The following is a 22,113-nucleotide window of genomic DNA, read 5'->3' on the forward strand; positions in this document are numbered from 1 at the left end:
AGGAAGCTCAGCAAAAATATGCTGATGAGCAAAGATGGCTTCAGGGACTCTGGTCCCTCTCTCTGGGTGATGCTGAGGATAGAGGGTGGAGGTCATGTTTCTGCATCCACAAAATTTTTCAGGCTTCCAATTGGGGAAAGCACTGGGCAGAAGTTGTTCCTGTAGAGCTAGAACTTCAAGATGACAGCTGCACACTGGGGCCCTCCGCATCTTTCATTGTGGTCTGTGCTCGGGTTTCCTCCCCCCTCCCTCCCTCCCTCTCTCCTTCCTCTCTCCTTCCTCCCTCTCTCCCTGCCTTCCTTCCTCCCTTCCTCCCTCCTTCCTCTCTCCTTCCTCCCTCCCTTCCTCTCTCCCTTCCTCCCTTCCTTCCTTCCTTCTCTTCATGAGAGAATAATTTCATAGACTCCAAGCATCCACTAGCTTTAACAGTTATCAATTCCTGGCCATTCTTGTTTTGTCTCTAATTACACCTATTCCCTGCCCTCCACCTGGAATATTTTGAAGCAAATTTCAGACATCAAATTTTATCCATAGAATTTTAGATTATTATTATTATTATTAAAGTATTGGACTCTGACGAACATCAAGGTCCCTCTCTATTCTTTAGAAAAAAATGCTCACCCTAAACCTCTGTGTCGATTTTGCAAATCACTGCAGAGATTCAGGAGACCTCTGAGTGCATTCAAAGACTTCATATTTAAAACCTGTGGAACATAGGGTAGTCTCTGCCTTCAAAGGAAAATACCTTTTCATAGCCAGGAGCTATTAGCTGTTTCATCCTAGGAGATTTTTATTCTATTGTCAATAATAGCCACTTACAGAGTGCATGTGGACCACGCTGGGTTATCACAAGGAAAATGAAGCCACTGTCCCGGCGGCTGCCTTCCCCGGCGTTTCCAGTCCGGTGGGAGGTGGGAGGTGCTCGGGAAGAGCCAGGTGCAGCCCTGAAGGAAGGAGGATTCTTCTGCCTGAGCTTTGGTTAGGTCTCTTAGCGGCTGTTAATGTGTTTGTTTAGAGTCTGTTGTAATGTGTTAAGATAAGGACCAGCTCCATTTACACTCCACCATTAAGTACTGGCTTGGGGGCAGGGAGCCTGGGAGCAAGCAAATCCCAGATCAAAGCTGCAGCTCCCAGGCCCCCCTGGCTCCTGAAATTGGCAGGGAAGGCACCCAGAGAGAATCAGGAGAGTGCACAGGGGAGCGGGGTCCCCTCCGGGCTGGACAATCAGATTTTTAAATGAGGAAACAAACTTCTTTGTTTCTTTTTTGTTTTTCTTTTGAGAGGAGTTATGGGAGCAAAGCCATTTTAGATGTAGGGGTCTTTGGAGAGAGCTTAGATGTTTTCTGATGTTAGGATTCAGCCCTTTTATTGTTCCTCTTCCCCTGCCTTGTCCCACCCCTGTGTCTGCAGTCATGGCCCAAGTAGCGCCTAAGGGAAAACAGAGAGTGAGGTGCTAGTGCCCGGGTATGTGGCCAGGGCGACACCAAGAGCTGAGACAGGCACAAACAAACCCAGAAATCGACAGCACAGTAAAGATGGCATTTCAACCAGTGACGAAACAAAGACTTCTCAATGAATGTCTTGGAACAACATGTGGACACTTGGGGCCGGGGGAGGGGACGTAAAGTCAGATTCTCAGATTCATACCTCACAGCTTAACATGAAATACATTGCACATGGATCAAAAGTTTAAATGTGAAAATTAAACCCTGAAGGATCTCAGATTCTAATTATTTTATTTATTTATTTTTAAGAGAGGGAGAGAAACATCAATATGTGGTTGCCTCTCGCCACCCCAGACCAGGGACCTGGTCCACAGCCCAGGCATGTGCCCTGACTGGGAAGTGAACCGGTGATCCCTTGATTCGAAGACTGGCACCCAACCACTGAGCCACACCAGCCAGGGCCATGAGAACATTTTAAAGTCTATGCATGAAACCAAAAACTATAGAATAATGATAAATTTAACCATAAAAAATAAAGTATTTTGCACAGCAAAATAACAAAGTTGCCATAGGCAAAGTCAAAAGACAAAAATGTTGAACCACAAAGTGCTTGCAACTCTTATCATAAACAAGATCTGCTGTTCTGTATAAGAGCACATACAGTGTAAAATACAATAGAAAAGTGGATACAGAATATGAACAAAGAGTTCCTAGAAAACAAAACAAAGTTCAGTCTTTTTTAAAAAAAGATTTTATTCATTTATTTTTAGAAAGAGGGGAAGGGAGGGAGAAAGAGGGAGGGAAACATCAGTGTGTGGCTGCCTCTGTGTGCCTCCTACTGGGGGCTGGGCCTGCAACACAGGCGTGTGCCCTGACTGGGAATCGAACCTGCGATCTTTGGTTCGCAGGCTGGCTCTCAATCCACTGAGCCACACCAGCCAGGGTCAAAACTCATTCTTAAGAGAAATACAAATCAAAACCACACCAAGCACCATCTTTCACTTTTCAGACTGACAAAGACCAGAAGGGTTAATCATGTCCAGGGAGTAGCTGTGGTGCAGAGATTTCAATCACTGCAGTGGTTGGCAAGGCTTGGCAAAAGAGGCATTCTCATACACTGCTGCTGGGAATGGCATGCACAAGGTGGAAGGGAATTTAGTAATACCTGTTGAAAATGTTAATGCACATTAATTTTGACCCAGTAATTCTGCTTCCAGAAAATGCATGTACAAGTGATGTGTATATACCAATATTAATTCAGCAAAAGACTACAAATAAACCACATGTCCATCAAAGGGGACTAGTTAGCCAGCAGGAAATTGTGGTATATCCATATAATAGAATACCAGATGGCATTAAACTAATGAGGATGGTTTTAATGTGTTGATGTGGGATCCATCATCTTCAAGATGCAAAACTTGAAGTCTCGTGTGGACCACTGTGTGGGCCCGTTTCCACTGGTGCTAAGTGAAGGGAGGGAACTACAGTGAAGTTTGATCAAAGAAGCACAGCTCTCTGGAAGGACATCAGCCTGGGGTGAGGAGGCTTAGAAGGGGCTTCCCCCTTTCCGCAGTAGGGCAGGTGAGAAAGGGCTGGGCTGGGGAACTGGTCCAACTTTTAACATTTTATATCTATTGTTATCTCATTGTGGTATCAATGTTTTGATACTATCAGCAACAACAATCCCTTATTTAGGGAATAATTTTGCATTTTCTTGGATTTTCAAATATTACTTCTCTGGCTGGGATATAACCCTGTAAAGACGTTGTTACTCCATAAGTTATCCCTCATTTGGAGAAACAGGACTTGCAGTTGAAGCTGACAGGGGATAAGGAGGTGGACGTAGCTGGAAGACACAAGTTCTACTTTTGCCTCTGGTCAACACTGGTGTCCCCTTGGGCAAGTCTTGAGCCTTCCTGCCGGAGCCAGGCCTAGGGCAAGGCGAGCGAGGCACTGGTCTTGGATGCAAACTTTCGGGGCACCAAAAAGCTTAGCAATCAAGATAAAGAGCATTTTAAAGCAATATTTTAAAAATGAAAATTAATATAAAATATCATGAACAAAATATCAACTTGCAACTCTTTAAAATGAAGTATTGGCAGTGCTTCCTTTAGCGTTAGGCTCCAATCTGGCTCCTTGGCTTTATTTCCCCATCTCTAAGTCAAGAGTATTGGACCATTGGACCTTCAGGTGGCCTGCTGGGTCCTGACGCCTTACGGTGTGCTAATAAGTGCCACTGAAGCATTAGGGAGCATTTTGCAAAGTGCTAACTGTACAGCCCAGACAATAGTGCAGGTGGGTGACAGCGAGTCTTCTCTGAGACGATGGGATAGCAGCAGAACTGAGGCGGCTGGAGGAGATGACATTGGCCAGCTTTCTCTGCACTGGGCACAACTTCCCCCACACAGCCATGGAGGAGAGAGAGTCTCTTTCCTGATTCTTCCCTGGAAATGGGCTCACGTCCAGTCGGAGCACAGGGAGCCTCATTCAGATGTGGCCTGTGGCCCAGGGGCCTGCTGGCTGACAAAGCTTTCCAAGGCTGTCTGGCTACCCACAGGACGCTGGGTGACCTGCAGCGGAGGTGAACACGGAGGGGAGGGCCACAAGGGGCACCTGCTCTGGCTGTCCCGGGACACCCCCAGTGCTGGCCCTCACACCCCTTTGCCTCACGGTGGCACAGCTTGCTCTCTTGTAACCTTGCTGAGGGGCGCCCTTCTCTCCCCAGGGTCTTTCAAGGTTGGCATGGGATGACTAGGAAGAATTCTGAGTGCAGAGCTTAAGAATCCTATGAACATGGCAAGACAGATGAGCTAATAGTCACGTAGTTGAGGGGTCTCACTTCCAAAGTGAACCACTTGCATCTGCATGTCACCCAAATCAAAGATGACGTTCCTCAGGGAGACTCTGGAAACTGATGGTCCCCGTGGGCTGCAGCTCCTTGCCCTGGGGCAGCCTTGCTGCTCCTGAGACCTGATTTCCTCACAGTCCGGTTTCGGACATGCTTGTCCTGAACCCTCACCAACTGGGAGATGAGGACTCATCTCTGCAAGTGTCCTTCATCACTAGAAAGTGGCTGGGGCCTCTCAGGTCCTGCTCGGATCAACAGGATGAGAGAGTCCGGCTCTTGAGGAAAACTCACCTTTTCTCGTTGGCCCCAGTGGCCCTCAGACTCTCGCTGAGCTGCAGGGTGGGGTAGCCAAAAACAAGTGGCATTGGAAAAACCAGCCACCTCCACCCTGGATGGGAAGAATAGCTCCCTTCATGGGGCTGCTCTGGGATGGCAGGGTGACCCAGGTCTCAGGAGGGGGCGGGAGGGAGTGGGAGGGGGAGTGAATCAGCCCTTCCCGGCCTTCAGGCATCCGGCTGGTTCAACATTCTTTGGTGCTGCGGCATTTGGATAGGTCTTGTCAAAGACTAATGAACATCTCGCTTCAACATTGGAAACAAACACAGGACCCAGCCAGTTCTCACACTTGCCGAGGATGAATAACTCCCTTTGGCTTCCCAGTCGGGCCCAACAAGCGAATGCAGAGGCTGCAAAGAGGGTTGCGGACCTAGGCTGGCTGCGTGGCCTGAGGGCAGCTGTTCCCAACCCTGGATGCACACTGGAACCACCTGGGGGCTTAAATCTGGTTAATGTCTGGGCCCCACCCTCCCAGGAACTCTGGCTTAATCTGTCTGCGGAGCAGTCATAGCATCGCGAGTTTCAAAAGCTCCCCAACATGCAGGTGATTCTAGTGTGTAGTCAAGTCGGGAAGTGCTGCCCCAGACGGGTGCTTCTCGACCTTAAAGTGCAAACGGGTGACCTCAGGATCTTGTTAAAATGTGGGTTCTGATTCAGTAGGTCTGGGGCGGGGCCTGCAAATCTGTATTTCTAACAGTCTCCCGGGTGATGAGAGGCTGCTGGTCCTCAGAACACACTCTGAGTAGCAAGAATGTGCTGCTATATGATTCCGTGTGGCAGCTACTAGTCACCTATGGCTCTTTAATCAGAAGTAAAACCAATTCAAATGAAATAAACTTTAAATTCAGTCTCTCAGTTGCATCAGCCACATTTCCGGTGCTCCATCACCACTGTGGCTAGTGGCTCCCGCGTGGGACAGCGCAGACCTAGAATACGCCCATCGTCTCGGGAAGAAGTCCTGTTAGACAGCAGTCTCTGAAACCCTGTTCAAGGGGCCGTCTCTTTAAATGCGGCCGACGCTTTCTTGGTGGCAGAGGGCACGAAACATTTCTTTTGCGCCCTTCACGTAGTGCCTGTAGCAGGTGTGCCGTTCCTGCTGCTCACGCTTTTGTCCGCAGACCGCCCCCATACAAACACTGGTGGACAGACTGGCGTCTACCTGGGCACCAGTCAGTGTTCTCAGAGACTTCTACCCAGGACGGCTCAATAGGAATGCCAGTTTGGCAGCAGTTAAACCAGGTTTTACTGGGAATTCCTCCCTTGCCCTTGGCTGGCCCTGATTCAGGCAAGAAAATGCAGGGCTGCAGGCGCCCTCCCTTGTCAGAGCATCTGTCATCATTAGTCATTTAGCTCAAAAGATGGGCCGAGATGCTCGGGATCAGCTGATGGGGACTGTTCATCTTCCGAGCCCAGTTCAGAGAAGACAGACCTGGACATGTGCTCTCTTCTCAAGGCATCTCCCCTGGGTCTTGGGGAAAGGGGCCTGGAGATGACCTGCTTCCTGGTCACAGGTTACCACTCTGCCTTTCCTTAGGCAGCTGGCACGGGCCCCGGGGACAGGCAGAGCTGGGAGGGGGGCACTGAGTCCCAGGGGCAGAGGGGGTTCCATCTGACTCAGACACACTGGGTGGGAGCGTTAGACCTGCAGCCAGCTGACCTCTTGTTTTAACTTCGCTGTGCTTGATTTTCAGATTCAATTGGTGGGTCATTGATGGTGTAACTGGATTCGGCTAGGATCAGGGTGAAGTGGTGGAGGAAAGCAAACTGGGGCTGCTGCCTCTCATCACAAAACCACATGCAGCTACCTCACTTTGCAGGAGGAGCACGTGGGGCCCACGGAGTAAAGTGATTTCATCAAGATCACAAGGCAAGTTAGATACAGAGGTGGGTGTAAAATTTAGTTTCTTGACTGCAGGGCCAGTGTTTTTCCACTGCTGCAGGCCCAGAGACTTGCAGGAATGTGTAAGCTATTCAAGGAAAGAAATAGAACAGTACGTAAATTTGCATCTATTGCACAATACACAATATAGGCATCCTTTAACTGCTTGTTGGAAAGGATGATAATGAAATTGCTTTTCTCCCTGTCTTCTCACTTCTACCCACCACATCCTACTGCTGGATTCGCCTTGCATCCTTCTGGGATAACTCAACCTCTCCCCAACACATACACACATCTCAGTAGTAAAGTGTCATCTTTAATGAGTAACTCACTGTGAGTAGAGAAAGGTGACGCGACGAATACTTGTAACCACAGGGAATGTTTCCAAGCTTGTAAAGAAGAAACAGTAGCTCCTTTTGTGAGTCTCCACGCACGCCACCCTGCACATTTGCAGACCGCGCAGCCCAGCACACCAAAGTGGCAATCAGCCTGCCCTTCATAGATGCATAAACTTCCACTAGCCAACATTTCTCCAAATCTCCTTACCTCTTCCCCACCCAGCCCTGAGCATGTTACTCGCAATTTCTCAGTGCAGAAAACTATCTGATAGTTATGATCATCCAGTGTTATCTCCATTGAGAATCGGTGTTACACAAAATAATCACTGCCTGTTGGTTTAATGTAAAGGACCCACACACCAAAATGGACACTCAAAAGGCATTAATATTGGGGAAGCTAACATTTGCTAAGTGCTCTCATTTAATAAACATCAGTGGGTATAATCTCACCAAGAGTGACAAATTAACTAAAGTTGAATGTCAGGTATTTACAACCCTTCTAGAAGAGGAGGAGATGTGGTGTGTGCCGTTACATCACAGGTTGCAGGTTAGGCTGCATTTGCCAAGTGAGCATTCCCCAGGCCATTGGCTCCTGGGTACTTTGCCTGCAATTGCGACTCTCTGCCACCAGGTGACGGCTCTGTCTTATCTGAGGACCATCTGAAGAACTTGGCACATCGGTTTTCTATTTAAATATATCTTTCCTGAGAAACTAGATACCTTTATTACTACAGTTGAGTATAAAAATCACAGAGGATCCAGATAAGTAATTTATAAGTAAAGCTACACAATTCCAAGCAAAAGACAGAAACACAGACAGAGTCAGGCAGCGTTTTTACTCATTTTGAACTGTTCCCCTGGACCGGAGAATACAGTGTTGGTGTTAACCTGACCCGAGAAAGGCCCACTGCTCCCTCTCACGTCTGAGTCAGGTCCTCTGGAGATTCTCATCAAACCAGACCAAAAAGCCTTTCAGGCCATTTTCCCTCCGATCTTGATCTTTTCCCTGTTAATTGGACTTGTCTTTTGTTGAAGCTGATAGCTGTTGAGAAGGTCAGTCATGATCCTAGTCTCCTAACTTTCCCGATAACCTTGGAAGTTCCTTTTCTCCTTTTTAGGGAAAAGTTGCACCCAAGTATGGGGCCCGTGGGACCCTAGTGCCAAGTTTCCGTTTCAGCCAGCACTGAGCATCTGGGAATGCTGAGTGTGTGTCCCTGATTTAAAAACATTAAACCGTTTTCAACTCTATGCCTCAAATTCCAGGCTATTCATTAATCAGCCCAGATCCTGTCAGTTGTAGTCCGACACATGCAAACATAACTGGTAAGATAAAAATGTTAACAGGACTCAGCTAAATTAAAAATCAGGAAATGAGATTGTTTCTTTCTGGCACGGTGGGGTGGGGGCAAAAGCAACTACACGGGGCAGAGACCAAGGAAGGCGGTGCTGAGGACACCCGCGTGTCCTCCGTGAAGCTCTCTGCCGAGGTTCGCCTCTGTTCCTTCATTCACCCTCGCCCAAGCACACTGCAGAATCCCCCGTTTTGTGGGTGAGGCTGGGGAAGCTGCATGACTCACCCAAGAGGAGGGAGCTGGAAAGTGCAGTTGTCATGTCTCACCCTGCAAGGTGAAGGGCAAAACTGTTCCTTTTTCTATTTATTTAGGAAAACGTTCAGCATATGGTGCATTTCTAGGTACTTTTAGGGTGAAACTAGACAGGTCTCTTGACAGCCTGGCATAGGAGGGAACTGGGAGCAAACAGTGTTCTCCACTCTTGTGCCCGTGAGAATGGAGCCTTTACAACCAGTGGAGGGTTCCAGGATCCCTACATGACGAGGAACAGGAACCACTGTGGGGGCCTTGCTGGCATCTCAGTTAAGCTGCCAGAGGAAGAGACTTCTAATCAGGGATGAAGGGCTGTGCAAGAAGGGAGAATGCTGCAGATCCTCACAATTAGTCACACGGTAGGACAGATCTGACCCAGCTGCCTTCACTGCCCAAGGCTGTGTCAAGACGAGCAATCCTCAGTTCAAGGCCGCCACAGAGAGCTTTGACCTGTGGCATTGTGCAGTGCTGCATCACACCACATCACAACACGCAGGGCCTGGCAGGAGGAGCACCTCCTTGAGTGTGGTTGGTCGGGGAACAATATGGGTGCACTAAACTATAGTTTCAATTTGAACATTTTGCCTAAAATGTCATAGGGTGTGCTTGAATGTGATATTGTTATGCTACAGAATTACATGCTTATGATTTTGTAATAAAGAGGGGCGTTATTTGTGCCAGACCCTGGTATCATATTATGTGAAAGTCTTCCCTGAGGTGGCCGTCTTCTAAGGGTGGGACCCACCTCAAATAGATCTTTCTTCATGTCCCCCACCTAGCAAGTGCCTGGCTCAGCAAGGTGGAGCTGAAGGAATGCTGGCCAGGGAACAGGAAGGGGACAGGAAGACAGAGTGAGGGGAGTCCATCAAAGAGGACGCCAAGGGTCTGAGCCCAGGAGTCTGGGAGGAAGGGGTGTCGAGGGCAGTGGGCAGTGTCGGCGGAGGAGCCGGCCTCCGGCCAGAGTGGGGTGTGGACGTGCGGAGCAGGGCAGTGTCCTGGCTGTCCCTGGACAGGTGCCTCCGGCAGGACGGACGAGACACCCTCACTGGGGTTGTAGCACGGGCAAGGTAGCACGCACTGTCCCTCTGCTCCCTCCCAAGGTTGTTCTTGGCACAGGAGCCCACTACACGCTGACCACGAGGAGCTTTTCAGGGACTTCCTGGAGGGCAGACCCACCCCACCCAGTGGAGCAGGATAAACTTGGTGTCCAGGTGACCAGCATTCTCTGAGGAGAGACAGAGCCTGCAAGGCCCAGAGGCATCCTAGTCAGGCTCTGTGCTTCCAAGAGACCTCCCACCCAGGAAGGGTTCATGGGTCAGAAGCCGGGGGGCAAGGCTGAAGGGCTTGTTGGGGAGGAGGTCTGCATTGGCCTTCTCTCTGAGCCCGGCTGCACACTCACACGCTGTCCGTGGAATTCAGGACTGAGCTCTAGAACGGGTCAGTCTCTTCCCAGCACCCCTTGCATTTCCTGCCAGAGAAATGGAACATGGGAAAAGGTGACCTCACACCTACGTCAGAAGGAGACAGCCTTTGAGAGTTAACGCACACACACCCCAGCAGCAGGCTTTTCAAAGTCACGCATCTGTCATCCATTCCGCAGCCCTCTGTCCATCCCTCTCCCTCAACTCATGTCTCCTTTCTGCCACCCTAAACTCTGGCCCCCCTTGCCGTGGCCATAGCTGCCGTTCGAGTGCGACCCCAGCTGCCAACAGACCACATCACTCCACTAGCCAGGGCCATGCGCCACTGTCCCTCAGCCAACAGTCAGACCAGCACTTCCCACCCTTAACGGGAGTGTGAGATAACTGGGGATCTTGGTAAATCGCCATTCCTGATTTTGTAGATTCTGTTTGGCTAACAAGCTCCCGGGTAGATTAATGCTGCTGGTCAGTGGACCACACTTCCAGTAGCGACAAGAATTTAGGACACTTACTAGGTGACAGCACAGTGCTAGAGAGACTGTGGAAAACACTTTAAATGTGTATGTAAGTTATGGCCCTTGTTCTCAGGAAGGCATGTAACAGACTCATGTAGCATTTCTCTATATGTTTGAGGGATAGAGGAAGGAAGGAAGGGAGGGAGGGAGGGAGGGAGGGAGGGACGAAGGAAGGAAGGAAGGAAGGAAGGAAGGAAGGAAGGGAGGGAGAGGGGAAGGAAGGAGTGGATGGATGAGGGCGGAACTCCATGGTACTGGCCATATGTAAGTGCAAAGAGTTCGTGGGAAGGAGGAAGGAGAGAAGTGGGACGTACTTATGCATGTCTGGCAAGTTGTGGGCCCCTCAAAGGGTGTCCCCTGGAGCCTCTGCCCTGCACTGGGGTTTGACGAGTGCCCAGAGCAAGTGCTCTCTGGCTCTTGGAGGCGGCTGTGGCTGGACAGCCATCTGCTGTGGAACCAAGTGCTTCCCATGCAACCCCTGCTCGGGCATCTCTGCATCGAGGCCTTTACGTTTTCCCCAGAACCACTAAGAGCTGGTGAGAGACACATATATTCCTTAAAGCCAGAAAGCCATGTGCTTCAAAAAATTGCAAGGTTTGGCATGGAAGAGTTTTATTAAAAAAAAGTGAAATGAGAAGATCATTTCTACACAAAAGTAAGCCTTTAAAAAAGCCAGGCATTGTTTTCTTTTCACCTAAAGGCTTATCTAGCAGGAGCCAGAGAGAAGAGGGGAAAGGAGAAGAGGGAAAGGCAGGTCTGAGCCTGACTCAGTGACGACTAGTGGCACGCGCAGAGTCCTCTGCATCCGGCCTCGACTGCGTCCTGGTCACATGTTTTAATCCTAGCGGCCGCTGTGGCTGACTCCACACTGTTCTGGGTGCCCTGCCATGCCTTCTGGTTCATCTGCCCCTGTTGCTTTCTTATAGGGGCCATCCTACCCTCTGACTACACCACTGCATTCCAAACCCCCACCCACTGTCGGAGACTCACAGCTCCTGGGAACCTTCCGTAACTGTGGCTTCCAGAATGCTGTTCTTTCTGTTTGGTTGTTGTTGTTTGTTTGCTCCTTTTTAGGAGGCAGGAGAGTACCTTTCTTGGAGCATTTTTCACAGTTCTTTTTTTTTTTCTTGTGTCCTCTACAGATTCAAAGGTAATCACTTAACGTTCTCTGTCTCCCCACTGCAGACAGGAGTGGGTGTTCAGAGTGCTAAGCTGAGTTCACACAGTGGGAGGGGGGGGGCTAAGGAGCCTGGCTGGGGCTCATAGTGCTGTTTGCGTTTGAGAAGACAGAGTAACACATTTATGCTCCTATGGAATGGAATGTAGGCCATAGATCTGGAAACCCTATCCCGGACAGTCCCAACCCTGTCACTCTGCCCCCAAAATGCCAAAGCAAAACATAAACACATCTTGAAAGGCTGTCTGAGCTGCGCCCCACCCACAGACGCGGAGGGAGTGTGGCTGAGTGAGCCGGGCTGCTCCCCCACCCGGCCGGCCGGCCAGCAGCCTGGGCCAAGAGTGGCCGGAGGTCGAGTGAAGAAGGGTGTACATTCACCACCTGCCATATTTGGGGTGGGCTTACCTCTTCGGAATGTGAATCCTTCTTCACTTTTATCACTATTTTAAATGGGGATTTGTGCGGAGGGAGAGAAAGAGATCTTTTCTTGCAGTCTACCTACAAACATCTTTCCCAATGAGGCCGTGTTTATAGAAGGCTAAACTTAATGCCCCCGTAAAAGGGAGAGGAAGGGTGAAACACTATTTTGTTTGCACAACACAAAGTGGCTGGTTCGATCCATCCGTGTCACTGAGTTGGTATGATTTGGGGGAGATAGCCTCATTTGTGTCCGTTATTTCTAGCGGTTCTCCCACTGTGAGGCAGGTGGTACTTGAGGTGCAGGTGCGTGGGTGTTGGAGGCGGGACCTTCGTTCTCTGCTGGCCGCCCAGGCCGTTCTCCCAGCGAGCGGAGCGGAGCGGCGAAGCCAGTGGCTCTGGTTCCCGGCCTGCCGTTCGAGAAACCGCAGCGCGTCCTCGTCTGTCTAACTGCGCTATGATATAAGACTTTCCACACTGAGCGAGTGAACATTTATTTTCATTACGGAGATTTCATTAATGGAGATCTTTCTAAAATAGAATGCGTATTTTCCTGCCTACTCGAGGAGACCAGAATACACTTAAATTAACGGTTTCTTGGATATTTTAGTTCATCATTATAAACCTCAGGGACAGTAGCAGAAGCTACAAACCATTGGGGACTATGGAGAGACCTTGACCGCCCCCCCCCCCCCATGGCCCTGGGTGACCCTGTTTTTTATTCATTGTGTCAACTCAGCTTGCTTTTCTGTCTCCTCTCTTACTGTCCCTCCTTGCTGTTCCTATGGTGCTTTTATCCAGCAAATGCTGTCCTACATCACCTCTCTTTTCTACATCTAAATGGTGAGGTCAGATGACATTACATGTTAATGCAACATTGATACTATGAATTAATAAACACAGAGCACGAGAGATTGTACTATGCCACAACACACACACCCATTCATACATGCTGTATATAGGTTCAGGTCCAGTCAGAGTCACGAATTAGAAGGGTTGTTTTTTTTTTAAGATTTTATTTATTTACTTTTAGAGAGGGAAGGGAGGGAGAAAGAGAGAGAAACATCAATGTGTGGTTGCTGGGGGCCGTGGCCTGCAACCCAGGCATGTACCCTGACTGGGAATCGAACCTGCGACACTTTGGTTCGCAGCCCGAGTTCAATCCACTGAGCTACGCTAGCCAGGGTGAATTAGAAGTTTTTTTAATTGTAGTGGCTTGGATTCATGGATTGGTAAAATATTAATAATGGTGTTTAGTTCACTTTAGATTTAACTAATTTCTATAGTTTAGTTTGGCTTTGTCAATTTAAGTTTTGTTTTGCTTTGGTCAATTCTCATCCCTGATGAGAAATCATTTTCCCACAGGGAGTGGAGAACCGAACTCTGGTCACAGAGGAACCACGATCGCCGGAAAACACCCGGAGCCCAGTTGCCTGCAGACACAGCTCACTGCCGGAGGCGAATCACCATGGAGTGAGAGAAGGGCATCAGGAGCAACTTAGCGACGGAATGATGTATCTCTTTGCTGCCTGTGGAATAAGATCGCTTTAAAATATGCTTCAATTTTTCATATATCTTAATGTTTTCACCCAAATCCTTATTTTTTTCATTAAATTTTTGTGACTACTTATATCTTAGGTCAGTTGTATGAATGCTTAGCTTTATAGCTGCTGGTGTGTTGCTTATGTCATAAATCACAGTTGCATTGACATGCACTTGTCCAGGAGGGTTTAGCTGAACCTTTGTACGTGCTAACATTGTGCCACGCACTGTTCTGGTCCTCAAGGAGCTTCCGGGCTCATTGATAAGATAAGACCAGAAAGCACAAAGGGGGAAAATGAGAACTACACACAAAGCATGCAGCTTAGAGTGTAATTATAGATGCAGGGCATGCAGGCTAGAGGGGTGCAGCGGGGCAGGGAGACGCTGCACTCTAGAGGTGTCTGGGAAGGATTCTCAGGGGTATTTTAACATGCAGCATCTTGAGAAATGGGTGGGACTTGGCTGTTCTACCTTCCAGGTGGAGAAGAGAGAACCATGACTCCATGGAGGGCACGGGACACCATGGCTGTGAGACCAGCTTTGTCTTGGGGCTGGGGAGTGGCTCGGAACTCAACGCAAGGACTTGAACAGGAGGGCGGGAGCCAGCCAAGCAAGGCCCATGGCCCAAGAGGAGAATCCGGAACCAGCAAGTTAATGCTTTAACTACCCCCATCCAGTCTGGACAAAATGTGGCCATGTCCCTTTAAACAATGGAACTTCTTTCCCTTTCCTGCCAGCACACCTGCACAGAAGTCGAGTTCTGCACGCCTGGAGCTCAGACGCTTCAAACCCTGGGGGCAGGGGTGGGGGAACCCCGGAGGAAGCCTGCACCCTGGGGGAGGAGGGGGATAAGAGAAAATTCTTCCAAGTGCTCTCAACTTCTAGGAGGAAAGGGCTACAGAAACCCCACTTCTGGGGAGGGGAGTTCTGGTTAAGTCAGAGCCAACTCTGAGTTTCATGAAAGGTTGCCTTTGCCTGAAGTTCTTTGGGGGAACGGTATAATCCTCAGGGACATAAAACTATGTCCTCAAGAAGAAGGCTCGTTTGAGGGCTTTTCTCCCCTGGTATCTTTGCCAGGAGCCAGGCAGAGAACAGCTGAGCCCTGGGGAGAAGGCAGAGCTTGGGCCAAGGTGCCAGAGGGCCCTCACCGGAGAAGGTGAGGTGAGGTGGGAAGGGGAGGGCCGGGAGGCCCACTAGGAAATTCTGGCTTCTCCCTTGGCTCACGGAACTCTGTCCAGCTGGAGCGGCCTCCTCGCTCCCTGGACAGGGCTGCGGCGGTGACCAACTGTCTCTGGCCAGAGCTGCTCAACCAGGGCGGCAGCGCCCACTCCCCCCCGGGACTCCCGGAGCCGGGCCAGGAAGAGCAGACACCACGTCTGAGCCTGGAACTAGACGGTCTCCCACCTCGGCAGCGTGCACGGTTTAGCCTCGGCTCTCTCGCGGCCTCTCTGGCTCCCCGAGCCCCCTTCCCAGGACCTGTCCCGCCCTCCCCCGCCCTCGCCCCTTCGCACAGGTCTCCCTCTGTGCTGTAACACACCGGCCCCTTTCCTGGCGATCCGCTCCGGCCAACGTCTGTCCAGGCTCCAGAGGAGGCTCTTTCATCGCATAGCTGGGTGGGGGAGGGGCTGGGAGGCTGTCGTTCAGCACTTCCAGGTGGGAGCCGGCGGGCCAGGTGCCCCAGAAAGGGCCCCCCAAACCTGGCCTTGCTTGCCAGTCTCCAAGATTTAGGACTCCAGATACCTTCGCGGGCTCCCCTTGAGTCTTACCCCCACCCTTTGCCCCCCAAGGTCCAACGCGGTGTCCCCTCCCCCGCTGCTCCTTTCCATTGCTTTTCCCTCCTCCTTCCGAAGTCTTTTCCATCCCAGTCTGGGGCTCGCGGCCTGTGCCTCTGCAAACACCCCCCGCCCCTCCAATCCGGGCAGAACTCCGAGGGGAGGGGCCGGAGGCCCCCCTCTCCAACTGTGGTCAGAGGGGGCAGCGCCGCAGCCCCCGGCAGGGGGGGAGGACGGGGGGGGGCGACTCTGAGCCCCGCCCGATCAGGCCACTCGGTTCACCAGGGGTGGGGGGCGGGAAGCCGGGCTAGCAGAGAGGGGGGTTCGGCCCCTGCAGGTGCGGGCTCCGGCTGGGCCTGGGCGGGCTCCGGGGGCGGGGTCTCAGGTTACAGCCCCGCGGGGGGCCGGGGGCGGCCCGCGGTTTGGGCCAGTTTACCAGCCTCGAGTGGGGCCGGGCGCATATAACGGGCGGTGCGGCGGGGAGAGGACGCAGAGCGCTGCTGGGCTGCCGGGTCCCCCTCCTCGTCCTGCTCCGAGGGCCTCCTGCATGAGGGCGCGGTAGAGACCCGGACCCACGCCGTGCTTCTGCCGCCTCGCTGCGCTCCGCTCGGGCCCGGCTCTGCCAGGCCCCGCGGTGAGCCATGATCCGCCTCGGGGCTCCCCAGATGCTGGTGCTGCTGACGCTGCTCGTCGCCGCTGTCCTTCGGTGCCACGGGCAGGATGTCCGTAAGTCGCCCGCAGTCCCTGCCCGCCACCCTTCCGTGCTGTCCCTCCGCATCCTCTTACCCGCCTCTCAGCTGCTCTGGAGCCGGCAGGTCCGGGTTCCAGCGGCTTCTGAGGTCAGAGGGCACCAAGACTGGGGCGCGGGATAAGCGGGAGCTCCCGGAGCGGAGTTCTGCAGGACAGGGGCTCTGTCCGAGAGCCCTCCGGGCGGGTCACAGTTGAAGGCATTTGCAGGTCCCTTCAGTGAGTAGAAATATTAAACCTGCCAAGTGTCGGGTCGGAGAGGTTTGCGCACAGATGTAAGCGCGCTCTTTATCACCAGCTTTGACGATTAGGTGCACACGCTCGCACACATCTCTCGCCTCGCGGAAGCATTCTGAAGTCAGCACAACAGGTCGTGGCCCATCGTTCTTAGAAGTAGGAGAGAAAGAGTATTGGCGAAGGGGCGAACACGCGCCAAGGGGTGGACTTCGCAGTCGTGTCCAGGGGTTGGTTGCTGCGGGGGCGGGGGGGGGTGTCAAAGAGGAGGTAGACAAAGGAGATGCTCTGGCAGTGGTGGGCTGAAATCCGAGGCCACAAAGAAAGGCTTCGGAGAGGCGCTCTGAGACCTCAGCGTCTCTCGAGGTTCCCTCCCCCTCCCGGCTGGCCCTGCAGCAAGGTGCAGCCCTCGTTCGCGTCTCGGCTTTCCCCGTGAAACTTCCCGAGGCCAGGCCCTCTGAAAGGCGATAAGGTTCCAGCCAGACCGTGCTTTTCAAATGCCCCGGAAAATAGCGCCCCCTCCCTGCGGTCTTCCCCGCTAACCCTCCCGAGATACTACAGTGAGTTCCTTTTCTGTTTGTGGAACTCCCTGAGCCAGGCTTCGGGCCGTGTGTGTGTCTTTGGTCGATTGCTGCAACTATTTCAAACGAATGTGGTTAAAGATGGCAGTTTTACAATCTGATCCCAAGGCGGTTCGGACCACCCCGTGCCATAGCCTCCTTCGGTAAAGTCCTGCTGTCTGGGATTATATTCAGGACAGACGAAGCCTGGAAAGTGTATTAGGTAGAGAGATTTTTTTTTTTTCCACGTGTTTGGGCACGTTTCCGACGGCTGGGATTCCAGCCCTGTCTTTGTATGTTACAGATTGTAAATCAATCGCAGGGCAAACTTTTTTGGGGGGAGGGGGGAATCAAGGTCCTCGGTCGACGAGGCTCTACACTGTCTCATCTGCCACCAGGCTGTCTCGAGAGCGGGTTGGAAGGCTGAGGGCCCGGGAGGAGTTTACGGTCCTTAGAGCGGCTGACTCGGGCGGGGGCAAGATTGGAGCCCGCGGCGCAGCCGCAGGGAGTCCGGGGCAGGAGATCCTGGCCCGGGTGCGGCGCGCTGCGCTAAGCCGGCGGTGCGGTCCGGGGCACCTGCTGGAATACCTTGTGTCTAATAATGGCTTCGGCTCGTACTGACTATATTTTTTGTCCTAAATTTACATGAACACACCCACAAAGCTGTTTTCTTGTCTGACCTCTGTTTTAGTGCGCAATGGAATTAGCTAGGTGACTGTAAAATAATTCCCAAATTCTCCACCTGGCATCGGAGGCGCTTGCTTAAGTGGCAGAGCTCTCTCACCGCCGCCGCCGCTTTCCCGGGAGAGAGTGAATTCCACAGTTTCTCGGGCCCGGCTCTTCCCGTCGTGGCTCCTCCTCCCCAGGGGGAGTGCGTCCGAGCCGCTGATTTTGCGTCCTGGAACCTCTCGGCTCCACAACCCCATCCCCCGGGTCGGCTGACCTAAAATGGGACGTGGGGAAAGGCGCAGTCTGCGTAGCCTCCAGGAATGTCGGAACTCTGGGGCTCGGGCACGCCCCTCCTCCCCATCTTTCCATGAGTTTGAGAAACTTATTGGCGGTGGCATCTCTGACCCACATCTGTATTTCACAGCCCTCCTCTCCGAAAGTGCCCCTCGGCTCGGGGAGAGACCTCAATCCTCCTTTGTGAGGCTTGTTTGCGTTGGGAGATTGGCAGCGATGGCTTCCAGATGGGGCTGAAACGCTGCCCGTATTTATTTAAACTGGTTTCTTGCGGAGACCTGTGAATCGGGCTCTGTGTGCGCTCGAGAAAAGCCCCATTCATGAGAGGCGGGTCCGGTGGGTTTCCCCGGATTCCCCGACACCCTCTCCCACAATGCCCCCCTGTGCCCGCCCGCCGCCACCTCCCGGGCTCCGGCCCCGCGCGGTTCGGCGGCGGAGCGAAACAGTTCCCCGAAAGAGGTAACTTTTTAATTGGCCTGCTACAAAGAATCACTTATGCGGCGCTGCGGTAATGAGCGGAACCCGATCGGGCGCGCCGGGATGCTATCGGCAGCCGTTTGGAACGGCAATTATGGTGGTGCTGGGCTCCTCCGTCCACACCTAGGGGATCCAGTTACGGAGCTGGCTCCTTTCTGGGGCAGTCATTTAATCCCACTTTTCACCCTCCCAGTGTCTGTGGGCGAGCCCTGTCCAGAGCCGCCTCCTCGGTCACCCAGCAGCTCACACCCAGCGCCTCCCGGCCCCGCCCCCGCGCATCCCCGCCGCCCCGCAGGAGAAACCCGATCTGCATTGGGGTGCGCCTCCCTCTCCCAGCATTTCCCTCTCTTTCCACCCTCGGGCCCTTCTGGGTGAGTGTGGGCTCTTCCTTAGTCGGGACCTGAGACCGTTAACCTCTCCTCCGTCCCCTTCCCCTTTGCGGGCTTTCTACAGCTCCAGCAATTTTTAGCGGTGGGTGTGTCACAGAGACTTCTGTGTATCCCGTGGGATTCCCGCCCCTCCCCGCGTTTGTCTTGTGTAAGGGCTGAGTGGATTTCTTCTAGTGGAAAAGAAAAGAGAGAGAGAAAGAGAGGGAGAGAGAGAGAGAGAGAAGGAGAGAGAAGGGTTTATCTTTAGATTTTCAGAGTCTGCTTCAAGAGCCGGGGGCAGGCCCTTTTCTGTCTCCGCCCACCCGGCTTGTGGCTCTTTCCTATTATTCATCCCCTGCAGTTGCCGTTGCTTTGGGGGTTTTGATGAGAAAAACAGCGCTGGGCGCTCCCTAGCACGTGGTGCGGGCTCTTCAGCCTTTGGCGCGCTCTGAGCGCTCCTGTCAGCACAGGTTTCATTTGCAGGGTGGATTCCACTAGGCAGGGCGCTGTGGAAGGGACTAGTCCCTGCCATTCTTGGTCTGCATTCGTGGGGGAGGCCAGGCCGCTGCACTGGCTAATGCGCGCCCAGGCCCAGCATTGGAAGCCCCCTGGCCTGCAGACGGGGTATTGTCTTCAGGCAGAGGCAGGCCCTCTCCAGGGAAGACTACAACTGGAGGTCCACGCTGGGGCCGCCTTGGCCCTGCTTACCGCCCAAGGGGTCTTATTAGCCTGCACTGGTCCCAAGTGTGTTGTTGGACTGGGCCTCTCCTCCTGTCCCAACTGGCCCCAGTCCTAATGCAGTTTGAAGAATGGGACGAGACCCTAATTCTGAGAGCACCTTCTTTCCGCCGTCCCACCCCATATCCAGGGATGGAACCTGGCTGTTTACAGGTTCTAATTTTTGTGGGTGGAATTTTCTACATGCTTTCTGAATTTTAGCTATCAGTGGTATTTAGCAAGCCCCATAATTCTTAGACGAAGGCAGAAAAAAGCCCTCTGTTCCTGTGCTGGGGGGGGAGGTGCCGCGGTGGGGGGGTGTCTCCCTTTTCTCCTCTCCCCTATCTTCACGGTCCCTGAGCTCCCACTCAGGGTCTTATCTCCTCCTGCTGCCGCTCGGCTTGCCCCTGGCCCCACATCATCAGGTCTCCCTCAGGCTGGATGCACGAAGAAAATACTGTACGGTCAGTACAGTACCCCCCCCCCCCCCGCCCCGTTCAGTGCTGGGTCAGGATTTTCACTGGTGACTAGACAGCATAGTGCAATAGGTATTTGTGAATACAAGGAAGAATGAAGGATGTCTTAGAAGAACAACTTCCAAGTTCTTTATGTTTGGGTGGCCCGAGTCCACGTTCTTCAGCGTTTGAATGATGTCAAGTTGACTGCAACCTCTTTCTCTTTTTCTTTTCTGACTCCCGCCCCCTCCTCCCCTTCGCTCTCTGCTCCTCCTGCTCCACCCTTGGTGCAGAGAAGGCTGGCAGCTGTGTGCAGGACGGGCAGAGGTATAATGATAAGGATGTGTGGAAGCCCGAGCCCTGCCGGATCTGTGTCTGTGACACTGGGACTGTCCTCTGCGACGACATAATCTGTGAAGACATGAAAGACTGCCTCAGCCCCGAGACCCCCTTCGGAGAGTGCTGCCCCATCTGCTCAACTGACCTCGCCACTGCCAGTGGTTGTAATTTATTTATTTCCTGTTCCACATAAATAAATTACTTGCAGGTGCAGCAAATGCCCTCCCATGGATGCGGGTCACCTCTGCAGAGCAGAGGTGCTGGCTATTCATGGGACCCCAGCAGCTGAGGCTCAGAGGAAAGGCCACCTCTCACTTGCAGGTTGAAACTGAGTGAGCGCAAAACACTGGAAGGGCCCTTCCTCACCTAACACCTCTGAGACATGCTTCCCTGACTCGGGGACGCATGGCTGTGCTTCCACAAAGCGCCCTCTTTGAAACCATCCCTGCAAAGCATCAGAGCCACAGTGGAGATGGAATACTGTGTCTGGCCAAACCACAGATGATTCCTCCTCTATGACCCACACCTGGTCTTCTCAGAAGACCCCCCAAAGGTAGTGGTCTTCAGTGAGGAGAAGCCTCCGCTAGCTAGTGAGAGACAGGGGACAGGCTCCCTCTCTGAGATGGGGAACACGGAGAGAGAAAACAGTGTTTCTCTCTCTCTTGGAATTGACTGCCGGTTAAGAACCACATTAGTAAGAGAAGGAGCTGGGCTCCCGCAGTCCTAGCGGTGAAGGTGGAGATGGGGCTGGGGCAGCGCCTGCGCCCACACTCCGGCGGGCAGTTATGAATGCCCAGCGAGAGTCAGTGCTTGCAGATGACACCCGTGCCAGTGACCTCCCCAGCACTGAAGCCCGTGCCCTGTCTCCCTGCAGGGTGAATGGGGACCCATGTCTAGGCCGTCTGGGTGGCCTCACTGTTCCTTCCTGTTCAAGTAGAAAAGAAGTTGAAAGGGGAGTGAGAGGTTGCCTTTCCTTAACACTTCACCACTGGGAAGCTGCTTGGGGAAGCTGCTTTTAGGGTCCAGTTCCCAGGTCACTTCTGAGGGGGCCTCTGCGTGCAGCGTCGGTTGCTTTTACTGTTGCTGCTCCAAAGGGAAGGGGTCACTGATTTGGGGTGGCTCTGGCTGCAGTGCCCTTTATAACTCCTATGCTCTGCTTGTTTTTTTTTCCCCTTCTGTGCTTGCTTCAAGGAGACCCAGCTTGAATGTAAGACCTTTTTAACTACCTAACTCTCTTTCTGGGAGGGATGGGCTGCAGGAAGAGCTTCCTACCCTGTGGGGGAGAGAAGAGGTAGAACCTTCTGCCGGCTTTTGGTGCTTTCTTAGTGGCTGATTAGACCTTGAGCTCTTTGTTTTCTCTTTCCTCTGGCTCTGCTCCTGCCTTTGCACGCTGGCTGCTTCTTTTGAATAACAAAGTCTGGGCCGTCTCTGTCCCTTGTGGGGTCTCAGCAACCCCAGGGCCCCAGTGACTCTAACACCCCAACAGAGGGCTCAGCGGAGTAACAACAGGAAGCTGCCTCTTTCCTTGGTTGTGTCATGTCTTGGGTTTGACCCCTGTAAGTGAGGAGAACTTGCACTTCTCCAGCTCACACATCTTACATTCTCCTTCTCTGTTTTTTCTACTTGCAGGGCAACCAGGACCAAAGGTGAGGGATGTTTTCTCTTTTTTCCTTTTCCTTTTGCCTTGATAGTTCCTTCTTCAGAAGCAATGCTACGCTCATGCAGCTGGCCCTTTTTTAGACATCAGCAGAGGCCTGTTTCAGGGGCACCTTGATCCAGGGGCTGCCGGGCAGGATTTGGTGTTTGGGGCTTGGTGGGCTTGCTCTGCTCCATCCTGAGACTGTGTCATGTTTCAGGGACAGAAAGGAGAACCTGGAGACATCAAGGATGTAAGTAAAAGTCATTCTCACACCACGTTGCTTCTATTGCTAAGTGGGTCGTTTTCCTGTGGCCCCCTCT

General features: G+C 52.6%; 1 protein-coding gene across 4 annotated transcripts in view; it reads left to right on the forward strand.

Annotated features, from left to right (window-relative positions):
- Positions 1–15,736: 15,736 nt before the first annotated feature.
- The window catches only part of COL2A1 (collagen type II alpha 1 chain), a 30,829-nt gene continuing 24,452 nt past the window's right edge, over positions 15,737–22,113 (forward strand). Inside the window, exons 1-4 of one of the 4 annotated variants that reach the window (XM_036019119.1) lie at positions 15,737–16,020; positions 20,109–20,318; positions 21,784–21,800; positions 22,011–22,043. In XM_036019119.1, coding sequence (XP_035875012.1) covers positions 15,936–16,020; positions 20,109–20,318; positions 21,784–21,800; positions 22,011–22,043 — 345 coding nt within the window. In that variant the 5' untranslated portion in view covers positions 15,737–15,935. The remainder of the gene's footprint in view (positions 16,021–20,108; positions 20,319–21,783; positions 21,801–22,010; positions 22,044–22,113) is intronic. The other 3 variants (XM_028532080.2, XM_036019120.1, XM_036019122.1) reach the window with 3 other exon arrangements.

This window comes from Phyllostomus discolor, chromosome 2, assembly GCF_004126475.2.
Source record: "Phyllostomus discolor isolate MPI-MPIP mPhyDis1 chromosome 2, mPhyDis1.pri.v3, whole genome shotgun sequence".
Lineage (NCBI taxonomy): Eukaryota > Metazoa > Chordata > Mammalia > Chiroptera > Phyllostomidae > Phyllostomus > Phyllostomus discolor.